This window comes from Bufo gargarizans, chromosome 8 (genome assembly GCF_014858855.1).
Source record: "Bufo gargarizans isolate SCDJY-AF-19 chromosome 8, ASM1485885v1, whole genome shotgun sequence".
NCBI classification, from domain to species: domain Eukaryota; kingdom Metazoa; phylum Chordata; class Amphibia; order Anura; family Bufonidae; genus Bufo; species Bufo gargarizans.
Window position 1 is genome coordinate 190390017 of NC_058087.1, and position 14870 is coordinate 190404886.

Consider the following 14870-nt stretch of genomic DNA (forward strand, 5'->3'; position numbering starts at 1 on the left):
TCCCAAAACAGGGCCGCACCTCTCCACAGGTCGTGTGAGTGCTGCAGCTTATCCCCATTCATTTCAGTGGAGCTGCAATGCCACAGACAACCAATAGATGGGGGTGGCGCTGTTTTTGGAAGAAGGCAGCCATGTTTTTCTAATTCTGGACATACCCTTTAAACGCAGGAGCCACAACAAGGGGAGGGGGATGTGCAGCCGCAGGAATACCATGCAGAGCTTCCGTTGGAAATCTGCAGCGCATTTGCTATGTGTGAATATACCCTTAGGGTGGCTTTACAATGCGATTGTGGAGGAGGCGCTTGTCGTTTAAGAGCACTAAAACGCGCCTGGTCCAGCTAAACCCACCCCGCGTCCCGCCCGGCTGTATGTACATCCCATGCGTTTCATGACTTTGGGCGTCTGTTGATGCCATTTGGACATGATACGGATATCACAGTCACATTTGCCCCCTTTCCCGTCCCTGTAATAATTATGCGCCCTCCACGTCGTTATTTTTGCCCTACATCACGTACCGTATTGCCAGGGGGGGGGGGGGGGGGGTTTCGCGTACGCCCTAAAACAACCGATTTCTGCCCAACGAATCACATTTTCTGCGGTTGGAATTTGAAACTCGGCAGCTGCATGCTGGGCTGTGATTGGCCGGAAGGACAACCAATCACATGGCAGTTTCAATGACATTCAAGTTGTGTCGCTTGAAGGAAACCGCCATCTTATTGTAGTCACGAATGTTAAAAAAGTCCTCCGGTTACTTCTAAAGCCCCGACAGCAGTGTACGGGGCATGTGTAAGAACTAGAGCAAATGGAGAAAATGGCGTTAATGGCGACCAATCACTAAGCAGCTGTTAATTTGAGGCAAGTTAGAAAAAAATGAAAGCGGCGATCTGATTGGTTGCTATGGGCAACATGCCCTTTATACCCAGGCCATTTTTACAACGTTTTGTGAAAACCGAGTAAAATTTGCAACTAAGCAAGTCCCGCAAACAATCAATTGAGTTTTACTAATTATATTGGGTCTCGTTAAAGTAAAACAGTGGGAGAAAAAAAAAGAGGCGCAGTTGCCCTTAGCAACCAACTGGATGGCAGCTCACCTTTTTCTATAGCAACTTAGAAAATGAAAGATGATCTCTGATTGGTTGCTGCAGGACTCCCTCGAAATCTGTGTCATGTAATAAATATTTGTTTAATGTAAAATTGTAACATGGACAATAAAGTTATTCATAAAAAAAACCTGTTAGGCCAGTTAGGGGGTTACTAGAAAGCGGAAGTGCTCCTGCTGGCCGCCGGGAGTTGTAGTTCGTTGAGGAAGGGGCGGGACTACAGCTCCCAAAGTGCAGTTCGGGGAGTAAACAGGAGCAGTAGAGTCAGCAGGGAGAGTGGAGGTGAGTGCGTGGGATGCGGGGGCGTCTCCGGGCGTCTGGGGTTGTCACCCACCTAGGTGCGTGGCTGCTGCGGGTCCGGGCTGTCACCATTATATATCTGCATTCTGCCATCGCTGTATCTGTTATGTGTTCTCTTCGTAGATTTTCTAACCTGTAAACTAGGGGGACTACAACTCCCAGCATGCTGTCACCTATTACATTGTATTATTATATGGTGGGGAGTCTTCAGGGTGTGGAACAAATCAGGTTTCCTTGGAAACCATCAGCAAGCAGGGTAGCTGCTGATGATGGATCTTATAATGGCTTGTGTGCATGTCCTGGACTGATCACTATGTGAATGTGGCCCCCATCGAACAACAGCAGGATGGGGGCCACAGGGCCATGCTCTGTGCGGGCGGCTGTGCCAGGCACTGATCCGATTCGCAGTGACAGTTTCCAGTGGCCTCTGTGTGACAACCAGCTTGCTGGCAGTTTCCAGTGGCCTCTGTGTGACAACCAGCTTGCTGGCAGTTTCCAATGGCCTCTGTGTGACAACCAGCTTGGTGGCAGTTTCCAGTGGCCTCTGTGTGACAACCAGCTTGCTGGCAGTTTCCAATGGCCTCTGTGTGACAACCAGCTTGGTGGCAGTTTCCAATGGCCTCTGTGTGACAACCAGCTTGGTGGCGGTTTCCAATGGCCTCTGTGTGACAACCAGCTTGGTGGCAGTTTCCAATGGCCTCTGTGTGACAACCAGCTTGGTGGCAGTTTCCAGTGGCCTCTGTGTGACAACCAGCTTGGTGGCAGTTTCCAGTGGCCTCTGTGTGACAACCAGCTTGCTGACAGTTTCCAGTGGCCTCTGTGTGACAGCCAGCTTGCTGGCAGTCTCCAGTGGCCTCTGTGTGACAAGCAGCTTGCTGACAGTCTCCAGTGGCCTCTGTGTGACAAGCAGCTTGCTGACAGTTTCCAGTGGCCTCTGTGTGACAGCCAGCTTGCTGGCAGTTTCCAGTGGTAACCAGCTGCATCGTGAGTGCAGCCGTGCAGTGTTGACACTGGCTAGATGTTGTCAGGCTGCGGACAGGCCGGCGGTTGTCAGGTTCTGGCTCTGACGGAGCTGTTTGCGGTTATGGCCTGAATTCTGCCAGTCTGATCCGGAGAGGATGTCACCACAACAAACCCTCAGCTCTTCCACAGCATGGCCTTTGTTTCTGTGTCACCCAGCTTTCCCCGACCCCTGGCTGTGTTTGCAGAGTGTCCTCCTGCGGTGACGAGTTGTCATGGTGACTATTCCTGGTCACCCAGCTTTCCCGGTAACAGATATGGACGATGACTCCAGTCATTGGGCTAGTGACCCCCGGGGCTCGGCCTGTCATACTTTCCTTGACCCGTGGTCCTAAATCTGGAGTCTTGTGCTCTATTTATAGTCCTGGCTGCGGTGCATTGTGGGAGATGTAGTCGTTGCCCGTGGCAACAGTCGGATCCCTATTTAACCATCTGTTTGCTGCAGGCGTTTTATATATTCTTGCACAGCGCCTCTTCTGCCCATGGGCAGTGCGTGGTATTGCAGCTCAGCTCACCCCGCAGTACCAGACACGGACAGGAGTGGCGCTGTGGCAGTACAGGGAAAGTGTGCAGCAGTATTGGGGGGGTTATGGTGGGCTGCACTGTAACGTGATACGTATCGTGTGCTCAGGCTATGGATATAAACTACAATGGTGCACGTTCAATGACAGCAAGCAGAGATCTTGAGATTAAAATACAATTTGTATCAGAAAGTTGCACTTTTCTTTAGACATGACTCGCAGTCCATCGTCCAGTGGCATACGGTGCGTACCATTGTGTAGAAAAGGGGGGGGGGGTGGGGGGGTGGCATGTGATGGGCTGCGCCATTATAGCGATTTCGCGTCGCCAGCTTCCTTGTGCTCATTTCTCTTTCTCTCTTTACCAGATACAACTTTTAAGCGATGGCGAGTGACCCTCCCCCTCCTTACCCCGGGGGCCCCACGGCTCCGCTGCTGGAGGACAAGCATGGAGCACCCAGTAATGAAGGTACGCAGTGGTAGTCACCGGCGTATTTAGAGGGCACCTCCATAGTGTTACTGTATCAAAGAAAAAACGTACCCATCAGACCCTCTGATCAGTTTCGGCTCTGTGTATCATCAGTTCCCCTCTATTTTCAAGATCTCTGCTGTCAGAGGGTGAAAACCTGCCCCAGCCTCATACATCTCACAGCCGTGCCTGCCCTGACACATTGTAACAAACTGTCAGCACCAGAGAGAGATCTGCGCTGCTGCTGCTGAGGTCTGAACTGGTCATGACTGTAACAAACCCTCAGCTGTGAGAAGTATTAGGTCAGGATAGCATTTCATCCATTCACTGTCAGCAAGCCCCTGTAACAGTTTCCATTGCTTCTTGTTTTGTAGATAACAGACAGCCCCCGGGGGTGTACCCTCCCAGCATGCCGTTTGGACCCCCAGATGCCGGACCTCCGCCGTATGATGCAAATCCGGGCTACATCCCCCCAAATCCAGGTGAGGAGCGGCATGCCCGTCGCCGACTGCCCCGCAGAGGGGGGCAGATCTTGGGGTTCACACGATGCCACGTCCCTCTATAATACTGGTCAGAAGCGGGTGCGGCATTACCCGGGGTATTAACTCTTTCTCCTCCTGCAGGTTACTACCCCCCACCTGGGCCTTATGCACCCATGGGCTACTACCCGCCTGCCGCCCACCCGTATCCTCAGCAGTTTCCGTCTCCCGGTGGACATGGCACTGCAGTCATTGTGCCGCCCGGTGCCAGTACAGCCTCCGCCACCACTACAGTCACCGTCCTGCAGGGAGAAATCTTCCAGGGGTCCCCGGTGCAGACGGTGTGCCCCCACTGCCAGCAGCCCATCATCACCAACATCACCCACGAGATCGGCCTGATGAACTTCCTGCTGTGCTGCTTCTGCTGCTTTGTAGGGTGAGTGCGGAGCAGAGCCCGGGAAAGCTGGGTGGTACATATACATACATACATACATACATACTGCAGGAGCCCGGGAAAGCTGGGTGGTCTATATGTACTGCAGGAGCCCGGGAAAGCTGGGTGGTACATATACATACGTAGTGCAGGAGCCCGGGAAAGCTGGGTGGTATATACGTACTGCAGGAGCCTGGGAAAGCTGGGTGGTATATACGTACTGCAGGAGCCCGGGAAAGCTGGGTGGTATATACGTACTGCAGGAGCCCGGGAAAGCTGGGTGGTATATATACATACATACATACTGCAGGAGCCTGGGAAAGCTGGGTGGTATATATACATACATACTGCAGGAGCCCGGGAAAGCTGGGTGGTATATACGTACTGCAGGAGCCCGGGAAAGCTGGGTGGTATATATACATACATACTGCAGGAGCCTGGGAAAGCTGGGCGGTACATACAGTCAGGTCCATAAATATTAGGACACCGACACAATTCTTTGGCTCTATTCACCACCACAAGGGATTTGAAATGAAAACAGACAAGATGTGCTTTACCCGCAGACAAGATGTGCTTTACCCGCAGACAAGATGTGCTTTACCCGCAGACTGTGGGCTTTACTTTCAATGGGTCCGTGGAAAAATCGGAAAATGCACCGTTTTGCAGCCGAGGCCGTGATCCGTGTATCCTGTCCGTCAAAAAAATAGGACCTGTCCTATTTTTTTTGACGGACAACGGTTCACGGACCCATTCAAGTCAATGGGTCCGTGAAAGAACACGGATGCACACAAGATTGGCATCCGTGTCCGTGATCCGTGGCCGTAGGTTGCTTTCATACAGACGGATCCGAAGATCCGTCTGCATAAAAGCTTTTTCTGATCTAAGTTTTCACTTCGTGAAAACTCATATCCGACAGTATATTCTAACACAGAAGCGTTCCCATGGTGATGGGGACGCTTCTAGTTAGAATACACTACAAACTTTGTACAAGACTGCCCCCTGCTGCCTGGCAGCACCCGATCTCTTACAGGGGGATATGATAGCACAATTAACCCCTTCAGGTGCGGCACCTAAAGGGGTTAATTGTACTATCATATTCCCCTGTAAGAGATCAGGGCTGCCAGGCAGCAGGGGGCAGACCCCCCCCCCCCCCCTCCCCAGTTTGAATATCGTTGGTGGCACAGTGTGCGCCCCCCATCGGGCCCCCCCTTCCTCCCTTTAATGTTAGAAATCGTTGGTGGCACAGTGTGCGCCCACCATCGCCCCCCCCCTCCCTCCCTCTATTGTAATAAATCGTTGGTGGCACAGTGTGCGCCCACCATCGCTCCCCCCCCCCTCCCTCTATTGTAATAAATCGTTGGTGGCACAGTGTGCGCCCACCATCGCTCCCCCCCCCCTCCCTCTATTGTAATAAATCGTTGGTGGCACAGTGTGCGCCCACCATCGGCCCCCCCTCCCTCTATAGCAGTAACAACATTGGTGGCAGTGTGCGGCCTCCCATTCCCCCCCCCCCCATCATTGGTGGCAGCGGAGTTCCGATCGGAGTCCCAGTTAACCATCGCCCCCCCCCCTCCCTCCCTCTATTGTAATAAATCGTTGGTGGCACAGTGTGCGCCCACCATCGGCCCCCCCTCCCTCTATAGCAGTAACAACATTGGTGGCAGTGTGCGGCCTACCATTCCCCCCCCCCCCATCATTGGTGGCAGCGGAGTTCCGATCGGAGTCCCAGTTTAATCGCTGGGGCTCCGATCGGTAACCATAGCAACCAGGACGCTACTGCAGCCCTGGTTGCCATGGTTACTTAGCAATAGTACAACAGTAGAAGATTCATACTTACCTGCTTGCTGCTGCGATGTCTGTGAACGGCCGGGAGCTCCTCCTACTGGTAAGTGACAGTTCTTTAGCAATGCGCCGCACAGACCTTTCACTTACCAGTAGGTGGAGCTCCCGGCCGGACACAGACATCGCAGCAGCAAGCAGGTAACTATGAGTCTTCTACTATTGTACTATTGCTAAGTAACCATGGCAACCAGGACTGCAGTAGCGTCCTGGTTGCCATGGTTACCGATTGGAGCCCCAGCGATTAAACTGGGACTCCGATCGGAACTCCGCTGCCACCAATGATGGGGGGGGGGGGGGAGAATGGGAGGCCGCACACTGCCACCAATGTTGTTACTGCTATAGAGGGAGGGGGGGCCGATGGTGGGCGCACACTGTGCCACCAACGATTTATTACAATAGAGGGAGGGGGGGCGATGGTGGGCGCACACTGTGCCACCAACGATTTCTAACATTAGAGGGAGGAAGGGGGGGCCCGATGGGGGGCGCACACTGTGCCACCAACGATATTCAAACTGGGGAGGGGGGGGGGTCTGCCCCCTGCTGCCTGGCAGCCCTGATCTCTTACAGGGGAATATGATAGTACAATTAACCCCTTTGGGTGCCGCACCTGAAGGGGTTAATTGTGCTATCATATCCCCCTGTAAGAGATCGGGTGCTGCCAGGCAGCAGGGGGCAGTCTTGTACAAAGTTTGTAGTGTATTCTAACTAGAAGCGTCCCCATCACCATGGGATCGCTTCTGTGTTAGAATATACTGTCGGATATGAGTTTCACGAAGTAGCTCATATCCAACAGTATATTCTAACATAGAGGCGTTCCCATGGTGATGGGGACGCTTCAAGTTAAAATATACCATCGGATTGGAGAAAACTCCAATCCGATGGTATAAAAGAACTCCAGACTTTACATTGAAAGTCAATGGGGACGGATCCGTTTGAAATGGCACCATATTGTGTCAACATCAAACGGATCCGTCCCCATTGACTTGCATTGTAATTCAGGACGGATCCGTTTGGCTCCGCACGGCCAGGCGGACGCCAAAACGACTTTTTTTTCATGTCCGTGGATCCTCCAAAAATCAAGGAAGACCCACGGACGAAAAAACGGTCACGGATCACGGACCTACGGACCCCGTTTTTGCGGACCGTGAAAATAAACTGTCGTGTGCATGAGGCCTTACCCGCAGACTGTGGGCTTTACCCGCAGACTGTCAGCTGTAATCTGAGGTATTTGCATCCAAATCAGGTGAACGGTGCAGGAATTACAGCAGTTTGCATCTGTGCCTCCCACTTGTTAAGGGACCAAAAGTAATGGGACAGTTGTCTTCTCCGCTGTTCCATGGCCGGTCTGTGTTATTCCCTCATTATCCCAATTACATGAGCAGATAAAAGGTCCAGAGGTAATTTCCAGTCGGCTATTTGCTATTTGCATTTAGAATCTGTTGCTGTCAACTCTCAAGATGAGATCCAAAGAGCGGTCACCATCAGTGAAGCCATCATTAGGCTGAAAAACACAACAAACCCATCAGAGAGATGGCAAAAACATCAGGCGCGGCCAAAACAACTGTCTGGAACATTCTTACAAAGATGGAACGCACCGGTGAGCTCAGCAACACCAAAAGACCCGGAAGACCACGGAAAACAACTGTGGTGGATGACAGAAGAATTCTTTCCCTGGTGAAGAAAACACCCTTCACAACAGTTGGCCGGATCAAGAACACTCTCCAGGAGGTAGGTGTATGTGTGTCAAAGTCAACAATCAGGAGAAGACTTCACCAGAGGGAATACAGAGGGTTCACCACAAGATGGAAACCATTGGTGAGCCTCAAATACAGGAAGGCCAGATTAGAGTTTGCCAAACAACATCTAAAAAAGCCTTCACAGTTCTGGAAGAATATCCTATGGACGGATGAGACCAATATCAACTGGTACCAGAGTGATGGGAAAAGAAGAGTATGGAGAAGGAAAGGAACTGCTCATGGTCCTAAGCATACCACCTCATCAGTGAAGCATGGTGGTGGTAGTGTCATGGCGTGGGCATGTATGGCTGCCAATGGAACTGGTTCTCTTGTATTTATTGATGATGTGACTGCTGACAAAAGCCGCAGGATGAATTCTGAAGTGTTTCAGGCAATATTATCTGCTCATATTCAGCCAAATGCTTCAGAACTCATTGGACGGCGCTTCACAGTGCAGATAGACAATGACCCAAAGCACAAAGCATACTGCAAAAGCAACCAGAGAGTTTATTAAGGGAAAGAAGTGGAATGTTCTGCAATGGCCGAGTCAATCCCCGGACCTGAATCTGATTGAGCTGCATTTCACTTGCTGAAGACAAAACTGAAGGAAAAATGCCCCAAGAACAAGCAGGAGCTGAAGACAGTGGCAGTAGAGGCCGGGCAGAGCATCACCAGGGATGAGACCAGCGTCTGGTGATGTCTATGCGTTCCAGACTTCAGGCTGTAATTGACTGCAAAGGATTTGTAACCAAGTATTAAAAAGTGAGATTTATGATTATTATTCTGTCCCATTACTTTTGGTCCCTTAACAAGTGGGAGGCACAGATGCAAACTGCTGTAATTCCTGCACCGTTCACCTGATCTGGATGTAAATACCTCAGATTACAGCCGACAGTCTGCGGGTAAAGCTGACGGTCTGCGGGTAAAGCTGACGGTCTGCGGGTGAAGCTGACAGTCTGCGGGTGAAGCTGACAGTCTGCGGGTGAAGCTGACAGTCTGCGGGTAAAGCACATCTTGTCTGTTTCATGTCACATCCATTGTGGTGGTGTATAGAGCCAAAGATGTTAGAATTGTGTCCATGTCCCAATAATTATGGACCTGACTGTATATACTTACTGCAGGAGCTGGGAAAGCTGGGTGCTATATATACATACATAGTGCAGGATCCTGGGAAAGCTGGGTGCTATATATACATACATAGTGCAGGAGCCTGGGAAAGCTGGGTGCTATATATACATACTTAGTGCAGGAGTCCGGGAAAGCTGGGTGTTGACAGCCATGTTTGTTCACTGGTGACGTCTTCGGGGGGGGGTTTAGTCGGTGGTCTCTTGGCTATGTGAGTACTTTGGGGTGTGAATATTTTAAGGGGTCTCCCTCCTGTCTTCTGCTTCCAGCTGTGACCTCGGCTGCTGTCTCATCCCCTGTATGATCAACGACCTGAAAGATGTGACCCACTCCTGCCCCAACTGCAAGGCGTACATCTACACCTACCGGAGGATGGGCTAGTGAAGACCCCCGGCCCCTCGTCTCCGTCCGGCTCATCTCATCTCGTCCTCCGTCCGCTCGTCCACTAAGAAACTGTGAATTCTCAGACCGGCCTCAATGAAGGACTAATTCAGACTGGTTCTCAGAGTGTCTCCCCCTGGTGGTCGACATTGAATAGGACATGTAATGTTTATTGGGGGGTGGGGGGGTTGGGGGGTTGGGGGCTGCAATGTGTCATAATAATTACCGGCGCCGTGAAGTCACGAAGGCTTTGCCGGGTCGAGTGTAGTTTATACTAGGAATCCGTTAACTCTTTATGCCCCATTCTGGCTACCTCAGATATATAAGGCATTCAGTTGGATGGATGGAGGGGGGCGCTATCACTTACGCATCGGCCGTTCCTCATGTTGCTTCGGTCCGGTAATTGTCTTGGCTGCTATAAAGGGCTGCTATCTCATTTAGAGTCGACGTTTAGGTGTCCGAGGTCCCAGCAACGCACCGTGCCCGTCGGTGTCTGGAGTAATACACGCCATAGTCTAATTTACGTACACCGTGGTATCCATGGTAACAGCCTTCCACCCGTGGACTCTTTCTAGGAGTCTGGTGCGTGCAGAGCCCTGCGTTGGCGCAGGTGACATTACTCCAGCCCCCCCACTGGCACGTTGCAGGGCTGTATAACCTAGCCTTTGTTGATGGCCTCATTTAAAGGGATTCTCTACTTAAAGGGGCGGTGTCGTCAAAGCGAATATGAAGCAGGTCCAACAACGAACTGATCTCTGCGGCTCTGAAAAAAAAACGCTTTACGTTTCTTTTGGCAAAAATCTGATAAATACTGCAGACCTATGTAATGTGACACAGACTGGTTGCTAGGGAGATGCTGCCTGACAACCCCATACAAGCGTCTGGCTGACACACAATGTATCCATAGCAACCAGCTGGGCACAGCGTTGTTCCTACAGAAGAACAGCAGCATCAACCCTGTGCTGATCCCAACGTTAGTAATCAGATTTTTCTAAAAGTGGGTGGAGAAGCCCTTTAAAGGTTGTCAATATCCTGCAAGTAACTGGAAACACTAATATTTTCTGCTAGGCATCTTGTGACCCCCCCTCCTTCTGCCGTGCATGGCACATTCCCTTTGAGACTGTGTACACCTGCTGCCTTGTTACTTGGAATGTTCCATTTCTCTGCCTCCTATAGGGGGGACACATCCCGCTGTTGAGTAGTGTAGTTTAATCATTGTGTATATATATAATATAGCGAATCTTGTTACATTTCTGAACAGCCGCGTCAGGTGACTCCGCCCCCAGCGGCGGTTTGTTCTCAGCGTCTTGTGAAGCTGTCTGTGTGAACAGGCGAAATGGAGTGACTTCTAATTTCTCAGGTTTGCCGATCTTTAGCCGCATGTAACGTTTGTGCGTTTTGCCGAAAGTTGTCGAATTTTATTTATTTTTCTTTGCGTACGAGTTGTAACGGTTGCCGAATACATGGAAGATAATGAGGACGATGCGTTTTTTTAACAATTTTCTCCAGTCACAACTGGCATGAAGGCTGACCTGCAGTTATGCGGAGGAGGGAGGGGAGTGTTACGTTGGTATTGGGGGCGCCCCCTTCGTGAAAAGTCCTGTTTGTGAAGGGTTTTGCGCCAGTTCTGTTGCGTAAAAAAAAGTGGCAAATTCAGTTTAAAAAATTTGTCTTTTTTTTTTTTTGGTCTTTAAAAGTCACTGGGAAGTGGGTGGGGCATATCAAGGAGGGGGCGTGTCCTCCCACAGATACGCCAGAAATTATGGCGCAAATCCACTCCTGCTGTAAATTGCTTTTCTGTCGCACGGTAATGAAAAGATGCGGCTCATAAACTTACACTTCAGCGCCCCCTTCGCATTTCCGTTCTTTGGCATTTACAAGATCTCTGCTTGTCATCAGTGAACGGAAACCCTCAGCATAAGAAAATATGCCCTAATCGCGATCAGCTGACACGCGTTAGCGAGGGAACTGACACATTGTAACGAAAGACCTGCAACCAGCACAGGTTTCCATTCACTGACAGCCAACAGAGATCTGCAGGGAAAAATGTACAGGAGAGAGCTGCAGGACCTTTCCTTGCTTTCTGTACACAAATCTTGAAAACCGCTGTAGATATTTTCGGTTTTGCGGGATCCGCCAATTCTCTTTGTCTATGGGGCACAACCTCTGCTGCTGTCAGGGAATAAGGATCCAACAAGATGAAGGTTTTTTTTTTTTTGTCTGATGTTCCTGGTGCCGCTTATCTCCTCTGGGCATTCGACCAAGCTGGATTGAAGTAATAGTAATTACCTATGACAGGTAATGGCTGCCGGCGCGGTGCGTAAGTCTACTGGGCGCCAGAGCTTCCGTTATGTGGTCAAAGAAAAAAATAAAATATTTTTTTTTTGTTTTTGTTTAGAATTTTGCCAGTTTAACCCTTCTGTGGCTGTGCCTCAGGCCACGCAGCGGCGACTGATCCTCGTTACTGTGACCATGGTTCAATTGATGAGAAGTGAACGCATTAAAGCACTACCGACCGCAAGGCTCTTGTGTTTGTCCGTGGATCCTGGGAAAGCTGGGTGACTACAGTCATGGGCGCCGTACATATGAGAGGACAGGCCAGACACCTAGTGATGTGTGAACATAGTCAGGCCTGATGGTCCGGGAAAGCTGGGTGACAACCCCCATTACATCAGCCGTGGGGAGCGTAGAGGGGGGTCAGGAGTTTCTAATTGCATCTATAGGGCGGGGTCCGTCAATGCATTGCATTCTGAGAGATGTAGGGTTCCTGCGCCAGCCTGGTGTTGACAGTACCTGCTCTGTGGGTGGTCCAGCAGACCACAGAAAATCGGCAGAATTGTGAATGCAGCTCCGGTTGTGACTGGAGCATAAAACACTACATGAAGATCAGAATCAAAGAAAATCATATTTGTATGGTTACTAAATATTCTAATAAAATGATATAAAGATGGCTGCGCCCATTGATCCGCTGGTGGCCCCTGCTTCAGCTCCTGGAACTTTCATTCGGCCATACGCTTCCCCTGCAGGGGGCGCAGTGGGGTAAATGATATGGCATCCTTGTCACCAATAGCAACCAATCAGAGCTCAACTTTCACTTCTAAAGCTGCTCTGTGATTAGTTGCCATGGGCGGCAAGATTAGTGGTGGGGCCTTGTGACAGGTATCAACCAATCAGAGACCGTGTTGCATTTTGTGTATAAAGTATAGTCAATGAAAGCTGCTCTCTGATTGGCCATTATGGGCTACATGAGTGGAAGCTTTTTCCACAGCAGCCACTCGGATCGCCGCTTTCATTTTCCAGTAATGAGCGCAGGATTCTGATTTGGTTGCGGTGGAAATAGGGTAGCCGCCTGTCCGGTATTTTGTGGTGAGGTTCCTGATGAGTGGCACCAGGCCTGTGCTGGTATCTGACCAGATCACACAGTTGGCCGCCCGTTGCAGCCCCATTAGGAGAGACATTTATTTGTATATGCGTCCAGGAGCGCTGGGCAGCAGCAATGGGCGTCAGCAGCCACACTGAGCCAATGAGGAGCCGGCTCTACACGTGTGCCCGCTGACTGATGCTGCCCTGCGATCTGCGCTCATGCCACATGTAGGAACACTTGTGCGCTCCATCACCAGCACGCCTGTCCTCCGCACCGCTCTTGCCAAATAGGAAGGTAAGTGCCCAATCTGTGTATGTATATATTTATTTTATGCACTTATATAGCGCTACTTTATTCCGCAGCACTTTACAGACATCAGCATCCAACTGTCCCCAGGAGCTCACAATCTAAGGTACCTATCAGTGTGTGATTGGAGTGTGGGAGGAAACCTACACAAACACAAGGAGAACATAGTAGCGCTATATAAGTGCATAAAATAAATAAATATATACATATACACAGATTGGTCACTTACCTTCCTATTTGGCAGGAGCGGTGCGGAGGACAGGCGTGCTGGTGATGGAGCGCACACGTGTTCCTACATGTGGCATGAGCGCGGATCGCAGGGCAGCATCAGTCAGCGGGCACACGTGTAGAGCCGGCTCCTCATTGGCTCAGTGTTTCTGCTGATGCCCATTGCTGCTGCCCAGCGCTCCTGGACACACATACAAATAAATGTCTCTCCTAATGGGGCTGCGACGGGCGGCCAACTGTGTGACCTGGTCAGATACCAGCACAGGCCTTGGACCACTCATCAGGAACCTCACCACAAAATATGCATATGTTGCCCTTGGTCAGATTCAAACCTAGGACCCCTAGGTCAGATTACCACTGAGCCACCGTGCTGCCCGATATATAATGTGTCTATGTATATAGGTACCTATTGTCTATATAAAAAATATATATATATATATATACACACACTGTATTTGAGGAAATGTTTTGGTGATGACTATTTTTTGGACTATAAGACACAACTTTTTTCTCACAAAAGTGAGGGAAAAATGGCAGTGTGTCTTATAGAGTGAATGCAGATGACCGGTCATTAGTAGGTAGGTGGTGAGGGAAGTGTTGCGCTAGTTGTACTCACCGCTCCTGCTCTTCTGCAGGGCGCCACGGTGCATATGCCCTTACCATGTACAGTGACAGGATGTAGTGCACATGCACACTATGACCTGGCGCTGTGCAACGTCCATTCACAGTGCAGGTTGGAAAAAGAGCAGGGATCGGTGAGTCCTACAGCTGCAGAGTGGCAGCTCCATCCAGACCAGGAGTGGGTAAGTTCATTTTATTATTTTTTTGGTCTGATCTTAGGTCTGGTGAGGAGCGGGGGTCTGATCTGGAGTCTGTTGAGGAGGAGGAGGGGGAGGGGGAAGGGGGGGGTCTGATCTGAGGTCTGATGAGGAGCAGGGGTCTGGACTGAGGTCTAATGAGGAGTGGGGGGTCTGATTAGGAGTGGGGGTCTAATCTGGGGTCTGATGAGGAGCCGGGGTCTGAACTGAGGTCCGATGAGGAGCCGGGGTCTGAACTGAGGTCCGATGAGGAGCCGGGGTCTGAACTGAGGTCCGATGAGGAGCCGGGGTCTGAACTGAGGTCCGATGAGGAGCCGGGGTCTGAACTGAGGTCCGATGAGGAGCCGGGGTCTGAACTGAGGTCCGATGAGGAGCCGGGGTCTGAACTGAGGTCCGATGAGGAGCCGGGGTCTGAACTGAGGTCCGATGAGGAGCCGGGGTCTGAACTGAGGTCCGATGAGGAGCCGGGGTCTGAACTGAGGTCCGATGAGGAGCCGGGGTCTGAACTGAGGTCTGATGAGGAGCGGGGGTCTGAACTGAGGTCTAATGAAAAATACTAGGTGTGTTTTATAATACGGGAACTCTGATCCTGAGAAGAGGGGCCCATTTCCCCATTCTGGTGGAGCGGCTGGTCTTGCTGCTCTATTGGTCGCCATGAAAGCGCCAGAAATAGCAGAGGGTGCTGTATGCGCCCATCTCCGGCAGAGCCATAGAGAATGACTGGAGTGACAGAGTGCTTGCTCAACCTGCG

At 50.9% G+C, this 14870-nt stretch overlaps 1 protein-coding gene across 2 annotated transcripts; it reads left to right on the plus strand.

Annotated features, from left to right (window-relative positions):
• The first annotated feature begins 1288 nt into the window (after nt 1-1288).
• Nucleotides 1289-12353, plus strand: CDIP1 (cell death inducing p53 target 1). 2 transcript variants are annotated; one of them, XM_044304056.1, is made up of 5 exons: nt 1289-1382; nt 3307-3407; nt 3782-3889; nt 4031-4322; nt 9292-12353. In XM_044304056.1, exons 2-5 carry the CDS (start codon nt 3323-3325, stop codon nt 9401-9403), a joined length of 597 nt encoding a protein of 198 aa, XP_044159991.1. In that variant the 5' UTR covers nt 1289-1382; nt 3307-3322; the 3' UTR covers nt 9404-12353. The 2 variants fall into 2 exon arrangements, with proteins under 2 accessions (XP_044159991.1, XP_044159992.1); XM_044304057.1 differs by lacking the exon at nt 1289-1382 and adding an exon at nt 1417-1438.
• The last annotated feature ends 2517 nt before the right edge of the window (nt 12354-14870 follow it).